Source organism: Marmota flaviventris, chromosome 12 (genome assembly GCF_047511675.1).
Source record: "Marmota flaviventris isolate mMarFla1 chromosome 12, mMarFla1.hap1, whole genome shotgun sequence".
Lineage (NCBI taxonomy): Eukaryota > Metazoa > Chordata > Mammalia > Rodentia > Sciuridae > Marmota > Marmota flaviventris.
Window position 1 is genome coordinate 106,488,346 of NC_092509.1, and position 14,576 is coordinate 106,502,921.

General features: G+C 56.0%; 1 protein-coding gene across 2 annotated transcripts; it reads right to left on the reverse strand.

The window, feature by feature from the left end:
• Sft2d2 (SFT2 domain containing 2) lies at positions 1-13,560 on the reverse strand. 2 transcript variants are annotated; one of them, XM_027922824.2, is made up of 8 exons: positions 13,408-13,555; positions 9,389-9,475; positions 9,135-9,220; positions 6,388-6,469; positions 5,034-5,069; positions 4,893-4,951; positions 3,131-3,160; positions 1-326 (listed from the first exon to the last, which is right to left on the reverse strand). In XM_027922824.2, the coding sequence occupies exons 1-8, from the start codon at positions 13,468-13,470 to the stop codon at positions 287-289; spliced, it is 483 nt and encodes a 160-aa protein (XP_027778625.1). In that variant the 5' UTR covers positions 13,471-13,555; the 3' UTR covers positions 1-286. The 2 variants fall into 2 exon arrangements, with proteins under 2 accessions (XP_027778625.1, XP_071456442.1); XM_071600341.1 differs by lacking the exons at positions 4,893-4,951; positions 5,034-5,069 and having other exon boundaries at positions 13,408-13,560.
• Positions 13,561-14,576: the final 1,016 nt, after the last annotated feature.

Sequence of the window (14,576 nt, forward strand, 5' to 3'; positions counted from 1 at the left end):
TGATGTTTAACCAGGTTTTTTTATTTAGGGGAATTCAGTGGGTCAGCATCCAAAGAGGAGCAGGTGTGAGAGGAAGACTCGGCTGTACGAGGTGCAGAACCCACCTGTGACTCTGTGCCACAGCTTCGGGGTGGGAGCATGACCGCTTCCCAAGGCAAACCCTCAGGTGTTGAGATGCGGGATAAAGGCACGTGTCTCCCAGACACAGGTTTGGGGGCTATTTACAAAGATGTCCACCAGCTTCCACGCCTGATGCCTTCCAGAGCTCTGCAGACCTGGCAGCGTATCATGCAAGACACACGGCAAAACACTTCTTCACAGCATCCCTAGGAAGGAAAGAACACAAAGATGAATGGGACATCACTACCCCTAGGCGCCTGCCCGTGAGAGCCCCTGCTCGAGAGTCTCCTAGGCCCAGAGTCTCCGAGAGGCCCGCTGGACCGGGCAGACCTACTGGCGGCCACCGCCGTCCAACGTTCACTGGGAGGCCTCTGCTGGGCAGGTGACTAGTCCTGCTGGGGTTGCGATTCCTCACCCCTCAGAGGGGATAAGCCCACTTCCCCTGCTCCCCTCTGTGGACATCAGTGCACTGCACAGAATGGGCACTTGGAAATGACAGCTGTCATTGTAATCAGAGCCAGACAGGCAGGTGGACAGTGCAGACTGTCGGAACCAAAGCGGTTTCATCAGCCGCAATCACAGAATGCACCAAAAACAAGCCAGTCGCTGGGGCCCCGCTTCCTTCCAAGCTAGCAGCAGTGACCTTTCGAGGGACACCTGTGAGGAGCAGCCTCACACAGGGTGTTTCCCACAGGCACCAAGCACCTGCCAACAGGCTCATTCACTCCTTGGAATTCGATGCAGAAAGCAATAGGAAAGAGCCGTACTCAGAGCCCAGCAAGCTCTCTGCACCCCGCCCACCTCGCTGCACGCATCACACCAGGTCCTCGTCCCCACCTGCACCACGCACACCTGCACACCGTCATGTGAGGCAGAGAGGTGAGGGGGGCACTGTGTGTCAACATGGAGGTGACTGTGGGCAGCACTTCCTAAGACACATTCCGCTGAAGTCCCAGAAGTCATGGGACCCCTCACGCGGCTCACAGGCAGACAAGGGCTCTGGAAGGCTGGACAATGCAAGCCATCTGGCTTATAGTATTTCCCAGTTACAAGGTCAGGGAACCCTTCTCTTCCAGGTAAACAGCACTTTCTGAGGAGCACTGGGTAGAGGCTATACAGGCGGGTGACACCCAGCCTTGTGATTCTCCTCGACACTGGGGGGCTTCATCTGCTCCACGCAGGAAACTCACCGCTGCCAACAGAATGCCCTCGTGCTGCCTACCCGTCCCTCAGAAGGCCCACAGGTGCCAATCTAGGCCAAGTGGAAAGGCCCGAGAAAGACACCGAGCAAGGCAGCTTCACGGTGAGACCTGCGCAACTGGGCCCTGAACCAGGAGAGTCCAGTCTCGTGGGTGCCCTCTTGTCACCTCGTGACCTCCTTCATCGTGTCCGAGTTAGGCGCCCAAGCCTTCATTCTGCACTGGGGCCTGCCAACGAGGGAGCTGCTCCAGGCCCCAGGTGGACCCGGCTTGGACACTCAGACCTGGTGGGCTCTGGCCATCTCCACTACAGACCTAGCAGCCACGGCATCCCTGCCCACACTCATCGGACAAGCCACGGCCCCCAAAACTGCAAAGTCGCCTGGAGCACCTCACCACCGTCATGCTCCCGGGTTCTAGGTGCCACGTCCCCGGCTGCTGTAGCTCGATGGCTTGTTAGTGCCTCACCCCGGGGTCACGCCCAGCTCCTCCACGCCGCTGTCCGCAAAAGACCCGGGACGCGGGAGGTGCCATGCTGCCCTGCCTCCTTCCCAGCTCACCCAGGACACGAGCAGGGAGAAGGTGGCCTTCGGTGACCAGGTAATGACGGAGGAGAACGGAAACCAATGGCCGCATGAGAACAGTTGGAGGCAAAGACCCCAAAGGCCGGTCTTGAGAGGCCCCATAGAAAGGGCTTGTGCAAGGCGCCTGGGCTCAGGGGACCTCCAGACCAGAAGGGCCTCTGGGGACCACCGCCCAGCCTCTCTGGTTACCAAGGCACTACCAGCCAGAAGGCCTGGTCCTCTGGCCCTGCCTCTGCTCACGCTCTCCCTTCATCAACTCCTTGGAAACTCCCTCATAAGTGGGACACCACAAGGAAACAGCACGATTCCAGACCCCGCCTCCGCCCAGGGATTTAAATCAGTGCTCACCTCTGAAAAAACAGAACTATACCCAAAGGACAGCATACTACAGGGACACAGCCACATCAATGTTTACAGCAGCATAATTCACAACAGCTAAACTGTGGAGCCAACCTAGACGCCCCTAGAAAACCAACCTAGAAAACGTGGCACATCTACACAATGGAATATTATTCAGCAATAAAAGAGAACAAAATCATGGCATTTGCAGGTAAGTGGTTGGAGCTGGAGAAGATGATGCTAAGTGAAGTTAGCCAATCCCCAAAACAAATGCCAAATGTTTTCTCTGATATAAAGAGGCTGACTCATAGTGGGGTAGGGAGCAGGACCAAGGGAGGAATAGACGAACTCTAGATAAGGCAGAGGCGTGGGAGGGGAAGGGAGGGGGCATGGGGTATTAATGATGGTGGAATGTGATGGACATTATAATCCAAAGTACAGGTATAAAGACACAAATTGGTGTGAATACACTGTGTATACAACCAGAAAGATGAAAAATTGTGCTCTATATGTGTAGTATGAATTGTAATGCATTCCATTGTCATGTATATAATAAATAAACAAACAAAAGAGCCTACTCAAAGCTACAGGTTAAAAGGGTGATAACGTATATACACACATTTCATATTACAGTGGGAAGCTCACCCAACCAGCAGCCAGCAGGCTGGGAGCACCTCATTGGGGTATAATTGGGGTGGGTGGAGGGTGGCCCTGACTTACTCATCTATGAAACAGATATAAGCCTTTGCCTATTTGGCTCAAATAATTTTAATAAAGATAAATAAAATAGCATGTACTCTCTGTAATTAATCTTTTAAGGCCCTACACAAACATATCATTGTTCACAAATGACAAAAGTTATATTTCCAAATACACCATTAGTCTTACCTTGCAAATGGTATGAAGGACAGGCTGTACCTGCAACGGAGAACAAAGGTCAGGAGAGCAAAGGTCAGACGGAATGCACAGTGCTCCTGAGTGCCAGGAGCACCAACATGCCCTCCCCAGACCGCTCCATCCCATGGCCCAGGGAGTGAACACACATGCACGTGTGCACACACACCAAGGCAGAGCTAGGTGGCCACAGAAGGGGGCAGAAGACCATGTGGAGATAAGCCCTCCGACCTCAGCCTCACTGGGGTGCTACTTTAATCAAATGAGCCAGCAGTGAGCACCTAAAAGACACAGATTCCAGACACCCAGGTGGCACGGACGCCCTGTTCTAGAAGAACTTCAGATAACATCCACAACAGCTATCCTCTAAAATTTTATGTTAACTTTGACCCAACTGAGACGGACTGTCTGGTGTGCTCCTATAATTAAAAAGAAACAGGAAAGACCAAAGTAAAGAGCCCCCCTACTCCCTGGATGAGCATGCATCAGGCTATGATTGTTCAAGTCCCAAGTCATCTTGGCAGGGCCAGTTAGCCCGGCCACAGCGGGGAAGGGAGCCGCGCAGAAGGCTGAGCAGCCCTACACGACCAGGTGTGTGTGTCGGGTCACGTCATTCACTGAGCCATGTGACTGCTACCCTTGGAAAGTGACTTCACAAGCAAAAGTCCAAGGCAAAAGGAATGTGTGTACATGGCTACCGATTCCTGCACCCAGAATAAAACCAAAATGTAAACATGAGCCACCAAACCAGGCCCTTCAGCACCCACTAGCCAAACGTGTCACATTAAAATCAGATGGCACTCTGTTGCATACCTCGCCCTGTCCATGCACACGAGCACAATCACTCATGAACACGGTGCTTCCAAAGGCAGTGGGAAGCATATTTATTCAGAAGTCCACATCACAGAAGGGGGACGGGGGCTGGGTTCAGTCTCCAGGCCCATTTCTACCGAGTGGTTCACTGATCTTGGGGAACCGTAAGACACCCACAGTCCTCTCTATGCCGTTCACTACAGTGAACATTTCTTCCCAAGAGATCAGTCATACCTACAGTGAACCTGACATGCAGATTTCATCCCCGAATGCATCCCAGGAGCATCTCAGGACTACAGAGCCCACCTGGGCCGCCTCCCCTCACTCTGATGGTGTGTGGGGTGGAGAAGCTGTGAACCCACAGCGCCACTCATGGTTTTAAAACCACGCCTCCAGTCGCCCTTCTGCTATGCTCGGCCCTTGGTACATCTTCCAGTCTTCAACTGAACTTCCAAAAGCGGCAGGCCCCAGGGCCTGCACTGACCCTGCCGCCCACAGCCACCCGGTTTTCCATTTCGTCAGCCGCTGCTCCTCGGCTCCCGCTGACAATTCCCTCTTTGTCCTTGTGTACATGATTCACTCCATCACAAGTGTGTCACTCATTCATTCTCTCACCACTTTCCTTTTCTTCTATTTGACTCAGAGCCTCTTGTGACCAGCCCTCAGATACTTTCATTGTCCTTGTACTTAGGGGACATGAGTGGCTTCATAACATTTGTACATCACAATCAGCCCTGAGCTCAGTGGACAGCCTCGGGCCACTCGGGACCTCTGCCGCCATCTACTGGCGGTGGGCGGGCGAGGGCTTCTGCTCTGGAGCCCAGGCCTCACTGAGAATTCTTCCTCCTGCACTCCCAGCCTCCCCCTGGACACGTGGCCTCGCCTCCTGGAGCAGCGTCAGTCAGGGGTCTGCGTGGGAGAGCACTGCTAAAAGGTCACTCACCACGTCAAGGACAAGGACTGCAGGATGCAGAAGATGAGCGCCAGTCCCTTGTTGTGCCACTGAAAGGAAAACAAGGAGGTCACAGAAAAGCACGAGGCGGGTGGAAGCCACGGGGTTCTGGGAAGTCCAGGCCACACTTACCCAAAAGGCGGAACACAGGGTGAGGGCGAAGCACAGCTGCAGGGAGAGAGGGACACCGTGAGCAAGACCAGGACACACGGCCAGAGAAAGCCCGTGAAGACGGGGCTCCTGACCAGCCCCAGCAGGCGTCAGGCCACGGGCATCACGGCCACCACACACGACCCTCACCTCGAAGCAGCACTCAACCTGCTGAGCATCCACACCTGGCACAGTTAAACCCCAGGAAACCAAGTCTCCCAGCAAGGTCTGCACAGGTCACAAAGAGAAAGATGCTCTGACACGTTGACGTCTCCCCGGGATCCGCCCCCGGCCCACGGAAGTCACATTCTGGCCCACGCACACACCATCGTCTGCTCCCCCGAACACCCTGAGTGCGCCTCACAGAAAGACTCTATTCTAACTCTTCCCCAAGTCGTCCCTGGAGTAGACAGGGCGCGATAACAAAGGTCATCAGGAGATGTCCATCGCATCAGCAAGCCAGCTCCCTGTGTACATGTCACCTGACACTTTCCCTAGTACCTTAGAGAGCTCTTCCCATAGAGGCTGTCCCAGCCAGCTGCACCTGGGGCTGGCCTAGAGCAAATGGCACCTGAGCCACCAGCCATGGCTTTCTCCTCACATCTATGACACGGTGTCCTAACCACGTTCTGTGTCCAGCAATGTGCCTGGTGCCCTGAAGGGACCAAACAGCAAATGCATCCCTGGCCTCAGAGCACTTACCTATCTGAATAAGTGAAATGCATACAAATGAAACTAAAAATAAACGTATGTCGATCCTAAGATCCTAATGTGGCCAGAGAGGAGGTCTGGGATGATTTTTGTCAGCCACATAGAAAACTAGATCCAAGAGAGAGGAATTCCAGGTGGAGGGGACAGGAAGCAATGACAAACTGCAGGCAGCTCTGCCAGAGCTGGGCACAAGGACACTAGGCCACAGATAGCCCACTTCACTTCAGGAAGCCTGATGGGAACAGTATGTATGACGCCAAAGTCAGATACCGTCCTAGAAGATGTCACCACCCACGGTAGGTGCTGTGTAGCCACTCCCTAAGGCTCTGCCTGTGGGGCTCTGACAGCCCAAGAGTGGGGCCAGTGTGACAAGCAGCACCCTCTACAGGTGCTTTGTGGAACTGCAGTATCTAGACGCCAACTGATGCACGTTGGGAAGGCGGGCCTGGCACTTACTAGAAGATGAAGACCACCCTCCTGCGGTGTGGTTACAGGACTGCGAAGTGTTAAGCTGAAGGAGGGCAGGGGGCAGTGGAGGGGGTCCTCAGGTGTAAGAAGAAAACTATTCCATGCAGCCAAAATAAAGATGCCCACGTGAGAAGTCCAGCAAAATCGCAGCACTTACCAGCACCAGGATGGTTGCGATCAGACGTGTTGGCTCGAACATGCGCTTCAGCTGTTTCAGGGGCCCCATGAGGAAGATGGTACTAGGAGGCAAAGACACACGTGAGCCGCTCAGAGCAGAACAGAACCACAGCAGGCACACGGAGTCACCTCCCGAGACCTCCTGGGGCAGCAAGAGCAGGGAGGGCAGATGACGCTGGAAAGCCCCGTGCAGGCCCCCTGGGCATGGCTCTCACTCAGTCCACCAACCCACAATCACCACACTCACCCTGCACAGGAGGACACTGAGGGCCAGGGCTTCCACATCCAAGGCCACTTGACCAGTGAAGGAGAGAGCTGGCTGTGGGTGTGGGTCTGTCCCTAGAGCCACACTCACACCCCTAGGTTAGACAAGCCCCCTCTTAGATGCCCCTTGACAACCTCCCCTTGAAACAGACAAGCCAAAAGGCTCAGAACAGGCCTTCCTTGGTCAGAACTAGAGCATCTTCTTTCATAACCTCCAGGGAATCATTTCAATGATGATGTCATCTGTCCCTTGTTGAATGTCTGCTAAATACCAGATAATACTGCACACTTTTTCTTTCATTCCCTCAAAACCCTTGAGTTCATATTACACTTATTTTAGAGATGTGAACAATAAAGCTCAGAAAGGTTAATTTGTTTATCTAAGATCACACAGCTTGGAACCAAAGGAGCTGGCATTCACCCCCAGGTATGCTAGGGACACCAAGCATGCTTTCCAGGTGACCAGAACCTGAGAGCTTGGGAGGGGGAGTGACCTCACACGAAGCAGACTCTCCCACCCAACACCCCAAGTGCCAGGGTCGGCATTCAGCCTCATTTCCCGAGTCCTACAGGGTGTCACTACAGTGGGAGCTCAGGACAGCTAGTCCTGGACACAAGCCAACCAGCAGGTGGCATCAGCTACTGAGCCTTCAATAAAAACAAGAACTCCCAAAAGTCAGGCCGCCTCTCTGAGTGCCCTTCAGCTGCACCCTGAATTGCAGGCTGTGCTCTCAGCTCAGGGTGTAAGCCCACAGGGCACCTCCTCAACAACACACTGTAGGAAGCCACAGCCAGGCCGGTCCTAAACACCACAGCAGCAGACACAGAAAACAGCACAGATGGCAGGCAAAGCCACAAACCTCTGGCAGCAGCCAGGAAATCACCATTCGTTCCCTATTCCCTGTCAGTGCCACGAAGGGTCCTCCCCGTCAAGGTCTGCTGGGACGCTCTTCTGGACTAAGCAACATACCACGTACCCACGCTCAGTGCAGGCCACACTGTCCACCAAAGCACAGCCGCCTAAGGACGGTCAGTATCTGAGAAGGCTTTAGCGGCAACGGCGACACCTCTCAGGCCAGAACGTCCTGTCAGAGCATCAATACACCAAGCTTCAGGAAGGTGCCCAGAGCCATGATTAGACCATCATTCCACCTTTTCCTACTGCACACAGAGCGGGGTCTGGCACAGCGGGGGACCAGGGAGCCACAGGCACAGCCCTTGACAAGTGGCTGACAGTGACAAGTTGGGGTGATGGATAGCTGTAAGCACAGACGGCACAGCCGGAGTCCAGAGGAGGCCGTCCATTCTGGGCAAGAGGGAATTGGGAAAGGTCTTGCAGAAGAGGGAACGTGGGGCCAGGTCATAACAAGTGGACAAGTACCCCCAAACCCGGGGAGGCAGGGACGGGCAGCAACCCAGGCAGAGGAAACAGCCCCCACAAAGGCACAACAAGGACAGAGAAACCGAGGGAGTGAGCCTAGCTGGGGTGGGGCAGGGCACGTCGCGTCTCAAGGGCCTTGCTTGGACGCAGGCCGAGGAGTTTGTATCCCTGAGTAGAGGAACAGGGAGCCACTCGAGGGACTGCAGGTGGTCCCTCCCAAGTGTCCCCTTCCTTATCCTGCATTGACATCAGCCTACCAGGTGCGTCTGACTGGCTGACCCAGGGGCTCCATGGGCCAGGACCAACCTGTACCTGTCACTGCAGCCTCAGAGAGGCTAACCCAAGGAGAACAGAAGTCCACTAGGGACAAGTGGCCATGGGGACAGAGGAAGGAGACAGGTAAGAGAGGTCAGCACCGAGCCTGGGGCCAGGAACTTGGACCCCGGGACTCCAAAGCCATTTTCGGAGACACAAAGGAAGGGCAGGAAAGATGACCAGGTTCAGGCTCCTGCGGGCCATTCCGGCAGAGGCCAGGCCCACGCTGCCAGCTGGGAGGCAGCCCAGGCGCGGTCAGCCCAGGCGCGGTGGACCTTCAGCGTGGTGAGCTCTGCCCCCTCCAGCCACCCTGCTGCGTGCGCTGACACCCGGGCCTGGGATGGCCTGGCACCACAGGATAACCAGCTTCACCTGCGGCCGGGGACGGTCTGCAGTGGGAGCAGAGAGTGTGGGAGTGACCTCTCCCACCACGGCCCTGAGCAGCCTTCATGCCCCCACCCCTGCTCTCTTAGCCACAGAAAAGGAGGCGGTGGAAGGCGACTTGGAGAAGTCACTCAAGCACAGCTTGCCGGTTCCCTGGTGCACAACCCAGGACTGATGCGTTTCCTGCTTTCCCGGGGTGCTTCGGAGGTGTTTGGAGACAGGTGTTCTGGAACAGCAGGCTGTGAACGCAATACACTCCAACCACCTCTTCAAACCCTTAAAACTCCTGGAGCACTCCATCACCTCCCCGTCACCTCCCCGAGCACCATCCACCCCGTTTTCCCATCTAACGATGGATCAAGGTTACGTTAAACAGTTGTTACCTCCCAATGGATGCGATGTTACCAAAGGTGTAAAAGACCGCGAAGAGGGTCAGTCCCTTCTTGGGCACCCACAGCAGCAGAGTCCCCTGGAAGTAAAAGCACAGCACTGGTGTCAGAGTGGCCTCTCCCACCACAGCCCTGAGCACCCTTCATGCCCCCACCCCTGCTCTCTTAGCCACAAATTTGAGAAAATAAAAGAGAAAAGGAGGCGAGTGGAAGGGGGACTCAGCAAGGGAGGTTCAGGGGAATCTTACCAGCAGGGAGCAGAGAATCCCGACGGCAAAACACGCGATGAAGCCTTTCACCCTGGTGCCCCAGCTTAGCGAGGAGGCCTCCACAACCTGGAATTCAAACACAGTGACACAGATGCACACGAGGACCTACCAAAGTCACAGCAAGCACAAAAGTTAGAAGTGGCATTAATCTGTGACTAGGAAGGCAGGGGAGACAGGATCCCAGGTGCCCACAGCTACAGAAGGGCCTCAGTCCAGCTCTCCTCGGGGCTGCACACCCTCCAGACCAGTCTCCTCTCCAGTAGCTGCCAGGAGTGTCCTGTGCCTCAGAGGAGCATCTCCAGAGACAGCGATTCCCATCTCAACAAAGCCAGCAAAGCCAAGTGCAGCCAAAGCCTCCCACATCCAGCAGCAGGACCACAGCTGGAAAGGCATGAGATCCACCAGACAGGGCCCCACCACTTGGGCAGCAGGGTCCCCCTCCCCTTGGTCCATCAGCCCAGCTGCAGCAGCTGCTGCTCCTGAGGCACTGGGACTTGGAGTGCAAAGGCCGCCACCCTCACCAGGACTCATCTGCAACTCTGTTCGCTCTCTACATACAACGGTAGAGGTTGTATTCACAGGGTGGGGGACAGATCATCAATGCCCTGCTTGTCCTGCCGCTATGCCATCACGATTGGTCCCCTTCCAGAGCAAAGTTCAGGGGAAGTCAAGGTTCCAGAAAAACTCAGCTGAGTCAGGACCTTCGAGCAGCTCCCAACCCTTCTCCTGATGCAAGAGGGCAAGCCCCTTCACAGCTGGACACAGGCAGCTGCCACCAGAGACCAGACCATGGCAGGGCAGCAGGAGCTGAGTGTATCCACACAGTGCTCCCCTGTGAGGCCAGAGACTCCACCCAAAAGAGTGGTGAGGGTGCCTCCCACACTTGTACCTCTCATGTAGGCAGGCAGGTGGTGGCAGAGGCTGCAGGGATCTCTAGACGGGCCAGGCCCTCGGTCTTGATTCCCTCTGCTTTTTGCTCGGCACTACTACAAAGGGCTTACTTGTCACTCAGGACGATTAAGTTGATGTCATCAGAAGGGTCCTCTTCCCACTCCCAGGTAGTCACATGACTGAAACTGGGCTGGTGACCGCACCACACAGAGCACTCACAGAAACTTGCAGCAACATAGGACCTGCAGAGGCACAGCTGGCCTGGGACACACAGCAGGAAGCCCACACTGGGACCTGACAGAGGAGCCACCTGTGCCCATGCTGGGGATACCCCTCCTCCTCCAGGAGTCCACGTCTTCAACTCCCTCTGGCTCCAAGGTGAGGTATCTGGGGCTCTGCCACCAGGCTTTACTGGGCCCAGACGATCGAGTTAGACAACTTCTAACTCACCCAGGACACCACCCTCCATGGTGAGAATAAATGACACTCCACACTCCTCCTACCAGCGCGAAAACCCCAGAACTCGCCTCCCCAGGGGGAGCAGGAGCAAGGAAAGGGCCAGGAGGCTCAGCGGGTATTTGCCCCCCCACCAAGCACCACTCGGCATCAACAGGGATGTTCCAAAGGATCCCACCTTGTTTTATCAAGAGGATAAACCATAAGGTTAAATGTTAGATTTGAACTGGCCTCGACATTCAGACAGAACTGAAGAGACTCAGGAGGTCAGTAAGATTCCAGCCCTTGTAAAACTCAAAACACTGGCAAGAGAAGGTCGTTCTGCCGAAAATCTGTTTCTGGTTCTTCCTTTCAGGATGGAGAGTGACACCTGGTCTCCAGGTCCCTCAGGGGACTCTATCCAAATGTTACTTTTTTTGCCAAAATGGGTGACTGGGGGTGAATTTTCACCACTGTTTTCCATGGCCTGTGGCTGCAAGGTCTTTCCCCTGCACATTTGCTGCTCTTCTTCTCCCAAGTGGACTCTGAAAGCAGACTCACTCCCCTTCCGCCGTGTGTGAAAGCAACTGTCTCTGACCACAGCGGCTGGAAGCTGTGCTAGCCGGCTTCTCTGGAAGTTAGAGCAACATAACACGGTACCTGGAGAGAGGCTGCAGGCAACCTGCTCACTCAGTGCCAGCAGTCGGGACAAAGGTCCCTTTGACTCCAGGTTGTGGAGCAAAGAGGGCTCTGGCCAAGAAATACAGCCGAGAGCCGCTCAGGGAGATGGGCCTGCCAACAGTAGGGAGCGGCTTTCCCCCGTTTTAAGGTCGGGGCCATTCATTCCTCCCTTGCCCCGGAATCCTTTGTAGAAAACACAAAACCTACACTCACAGAAAGAAGTCCACTGAGGCGAGGCATCAATTAGAGAACTGGCCAGCAGGCTCCTGATGAGACACCCACGCAATCTTCACAGCTCCCTGGAGGAAGGGGGACCAGAGCAGGGCCACTCGTGCTCTCTTTTATGATTTGCATTTAAACAATTAAAAAAACTAAAACACCTCTGGTGACTTCTGACAAGTCATGATTGGATTTGAAAAGATTTTTAAGGCCACCTAGTCCAACGCACCACACAAAACAGAAATTTCACCACAGAAACCTCCATCATTGCCAGCCTCAAAATCATGGAAAATGTGAGTTGATCACATTTTTTGCCCAGATTTAAAAGACGCCCTGTCCTGATAAGTGAAAACTAAGCCAAAACAGCTCTAAAAACAACTCAGTTGGCTAAAAATGTTTCCAGGGCTTCAGGCCTCCGGAAGCGCCACACCATGATGCACATAAACAGGAATCTCACTCAGAAAGAGGAAACTGAGTGTTTTAGAACAAAGCAAGAGCACCTAATCTTTCACAAACAAATGCAGCCTGTGCCTGTGCTTCTCACTGTGCCAGAGGCAGCACTCAGCACCTAGGACAAAACCCAGGCACTGGTGTCTCTCAGATGCACTCCTCAGGGGCGCCAGAGGTCTCCTGCTGCTCCATGAGGATTTCCTGAACCATGTGCGCGGCCTCACTGTCCACACTGCACCCGCAGAGTCCAGAATAGAAAGTGGTCCCTCTTCAGCCCCGGCTGCTCCAGACAGCTTGTCCACAGCCTGCCCGGCGCACGTCTGCAGATGAGCAGCAGGGTCAACCACCAGGGCAGAGCTTTCTTGGGCCCTGTGAGGTTCCCCTTGGTGCATCTTGGCGTGGCGCTTCCGGAGTCCTGAAGCCCGGTGGTTCCTGGCCAAGAAATACAGCTAAGAGGCCAGAAAACAAGAAAAAAGGGCACACGAAGGTACTCCGGAGCCCTGGCCAGTTAACAAAGGCACCACCCAGCTGTTATGAAGTGTCCAAAAAACAACACAGTGGACCCACATTCCTCCAACACGGGACTCCTGGTGAAGATTCGGGAAGCGCGTTTTACACTGAGGTTCCCTGGAGAGGGCGCAGGTACCCACAGCAAACGAAGCTCGGAACGCACCGGCCGCAGGGAGGAGGAAAACGCGCTGCTGCAGTCGGGGGCTGGTCCCGGGAGCGCGCCCACCACCGCCCTCGCCTTCACACCGAAAGCCCGAGTCGGTCTTCCAGCGGGAAACCAAAACAGAGACCCCCCGCCCTGCGCGCTGCCCCGACTCGGGCCTGGTGCGGGCCTCGGCTCCGTCGAACCGTTTCGAAGAAAACAACAGGCCGGCGTCTCCCGAGGGACGCAGTCCACGGAGAGGGGCGCGGGCTGTGGACCGAGCCGCCGGAGGGGCTGGCCCCGTCCCGGGAGTTCTCGGCTTCACCGCGCACCAGCTTCGCCCCCGCGGCCACCGCACGGGTCGGTGGGCGTGGCGCCGCCCGCAGCCGACACCCGCCGCGGCCGCGCCCCCAGCCCCTCCGCGGCCTCTGCCCCGCGAGGACTCGCCGCCGGCCGCGCCGCGCTCCCCGCTCAGGGCCGGGCGGAGGGCTGCAGGGGCGCGGGCGCCCAAGGACGCGGCTGGGCGCACCTGCGGCGGCGGCGCGGCGGGGCCCACAGAACAGGAGGGACTCGGGGCAGGGCAGCCTCCCAAGAAGCCCGGAGGCCTGTGGCTCCCGCCCGCGTCCGCAGGGCCAGCGGGGCGGCGGGGGGTGGCAGCGGGAGCACTCACCTCCGACAGGCCGCTGCGGTCCTCCGCGTCCTGCCCGCTCAGCACCTTCTTCAGCTTGTCCATCCCGAGCCCGGGCCGCGCCGGCTCCAGCCGCGGCGGCCGCCTGTTGCGCTCACTCCGCCAGCGGCCTTCCGGGTGCTGGGCCGCCGCCCCGCCCCGGGCCTGCCCACCTGCTGCCCGGCGTGCCCTGCGGCCGCGCCGCCCCAGGACCTGCCCACCTGCCGCCCAGCCTAGACGCCAGCCCACCTGCCGCCTCGCCCTGTGACCTGCCCACGTGCCTTCAGCCTCGCCAGGAGCCACCTGCCGGTCGCTTCGCCCAGGAACCGGCCCACTTTCCTTCAACCCCGCCCAGACGCCTGCCCACCTGCCTTAAGCCCCGCCCAGGACCTGCCCACCTGCTTAAGCCCCGCCCAGGAGCCTGTCCACCTGCCTTAAGCCCCGCCCAGGGACCTGCCCACCTGCCTTAAGCCCCGCCCAGGAGCCTTCCACCTGCCTTAAGCCCCGCCCAGGCGGCTGCTCCCCTCCTTCTGGCCCCGCCCAGGGACCGTCTCACCCTCCTGGGCGCCCACCTGCGTGTGCCCTGTGCCCGCCCCGCCCACCCCGTCGCGTTTCGAAGGAGGGAGGCGGCAGAAGAGCAGAGGTTAAAGTTGAACTGGCTTGGCCAAAAGCCAAGTCTGTCCAGCGCCTTGTTCCAAACCTAAAATGGCTGCCCTCCTTCGTGCGGTCTTGTGAACAAATGCTGCGGTTAACCCAGTGTGTCCCATCTTCCCAGATGTGAACACTGGAGACTAACAAATTTAATCTGTTACAAGCTTTGTGGAAATGTAAAATTTTAACAAATGATTTTAAAAAGCAACACCACTATAATTCCAGCTACAAATGCATTAAGAGGTTTGATTTGGTTAAAATTGGGGAACCGATGGAGTAGAACTTGGCTGAGAGAAGGAATCTTCAATACAAGATCATAAAACATCACATTCTATCTATGTGAAATATCCAGAATGGATAAATTCATAGACAGAAAACAGATTGGTGATTCCCAGGGGTTACAAGAGGGAAAAAGAGAAACTACTTAATGTGTCTTATTCTGTTCAGTGCTATAACAAAATACCATAAATGCGTGGGCTTATAAACAACAGAAATTTCTTTCTCATGGTTCTGGAGGCTGG

Bases quoted from the DNA above. Each gene is read 5' to 3' on its own strand.
- Sft2d2 (XM_027922824.2), bottom strand. From the start codon at position 13,470: ATGGACAAGCTGAAGAAGGTGCTGAGCGGGCAGGACGCGGAGGACCGC. The intron at 9,221-9,388 runs GTAAGATTCCCC...TTTTACTTCCAG, and splicing joins GGATTCTCTGCTCCCTGCTG to GGGACTCTGCTGCTGTGGGT. The intron at 4,952-5,033 runs GTAAGTGTGGCC...TTTTCCTTTCAG, and splicing joins CCCTGTGTTCCGCCTTTTGG to TGGCACAACAAGGGACTGGC.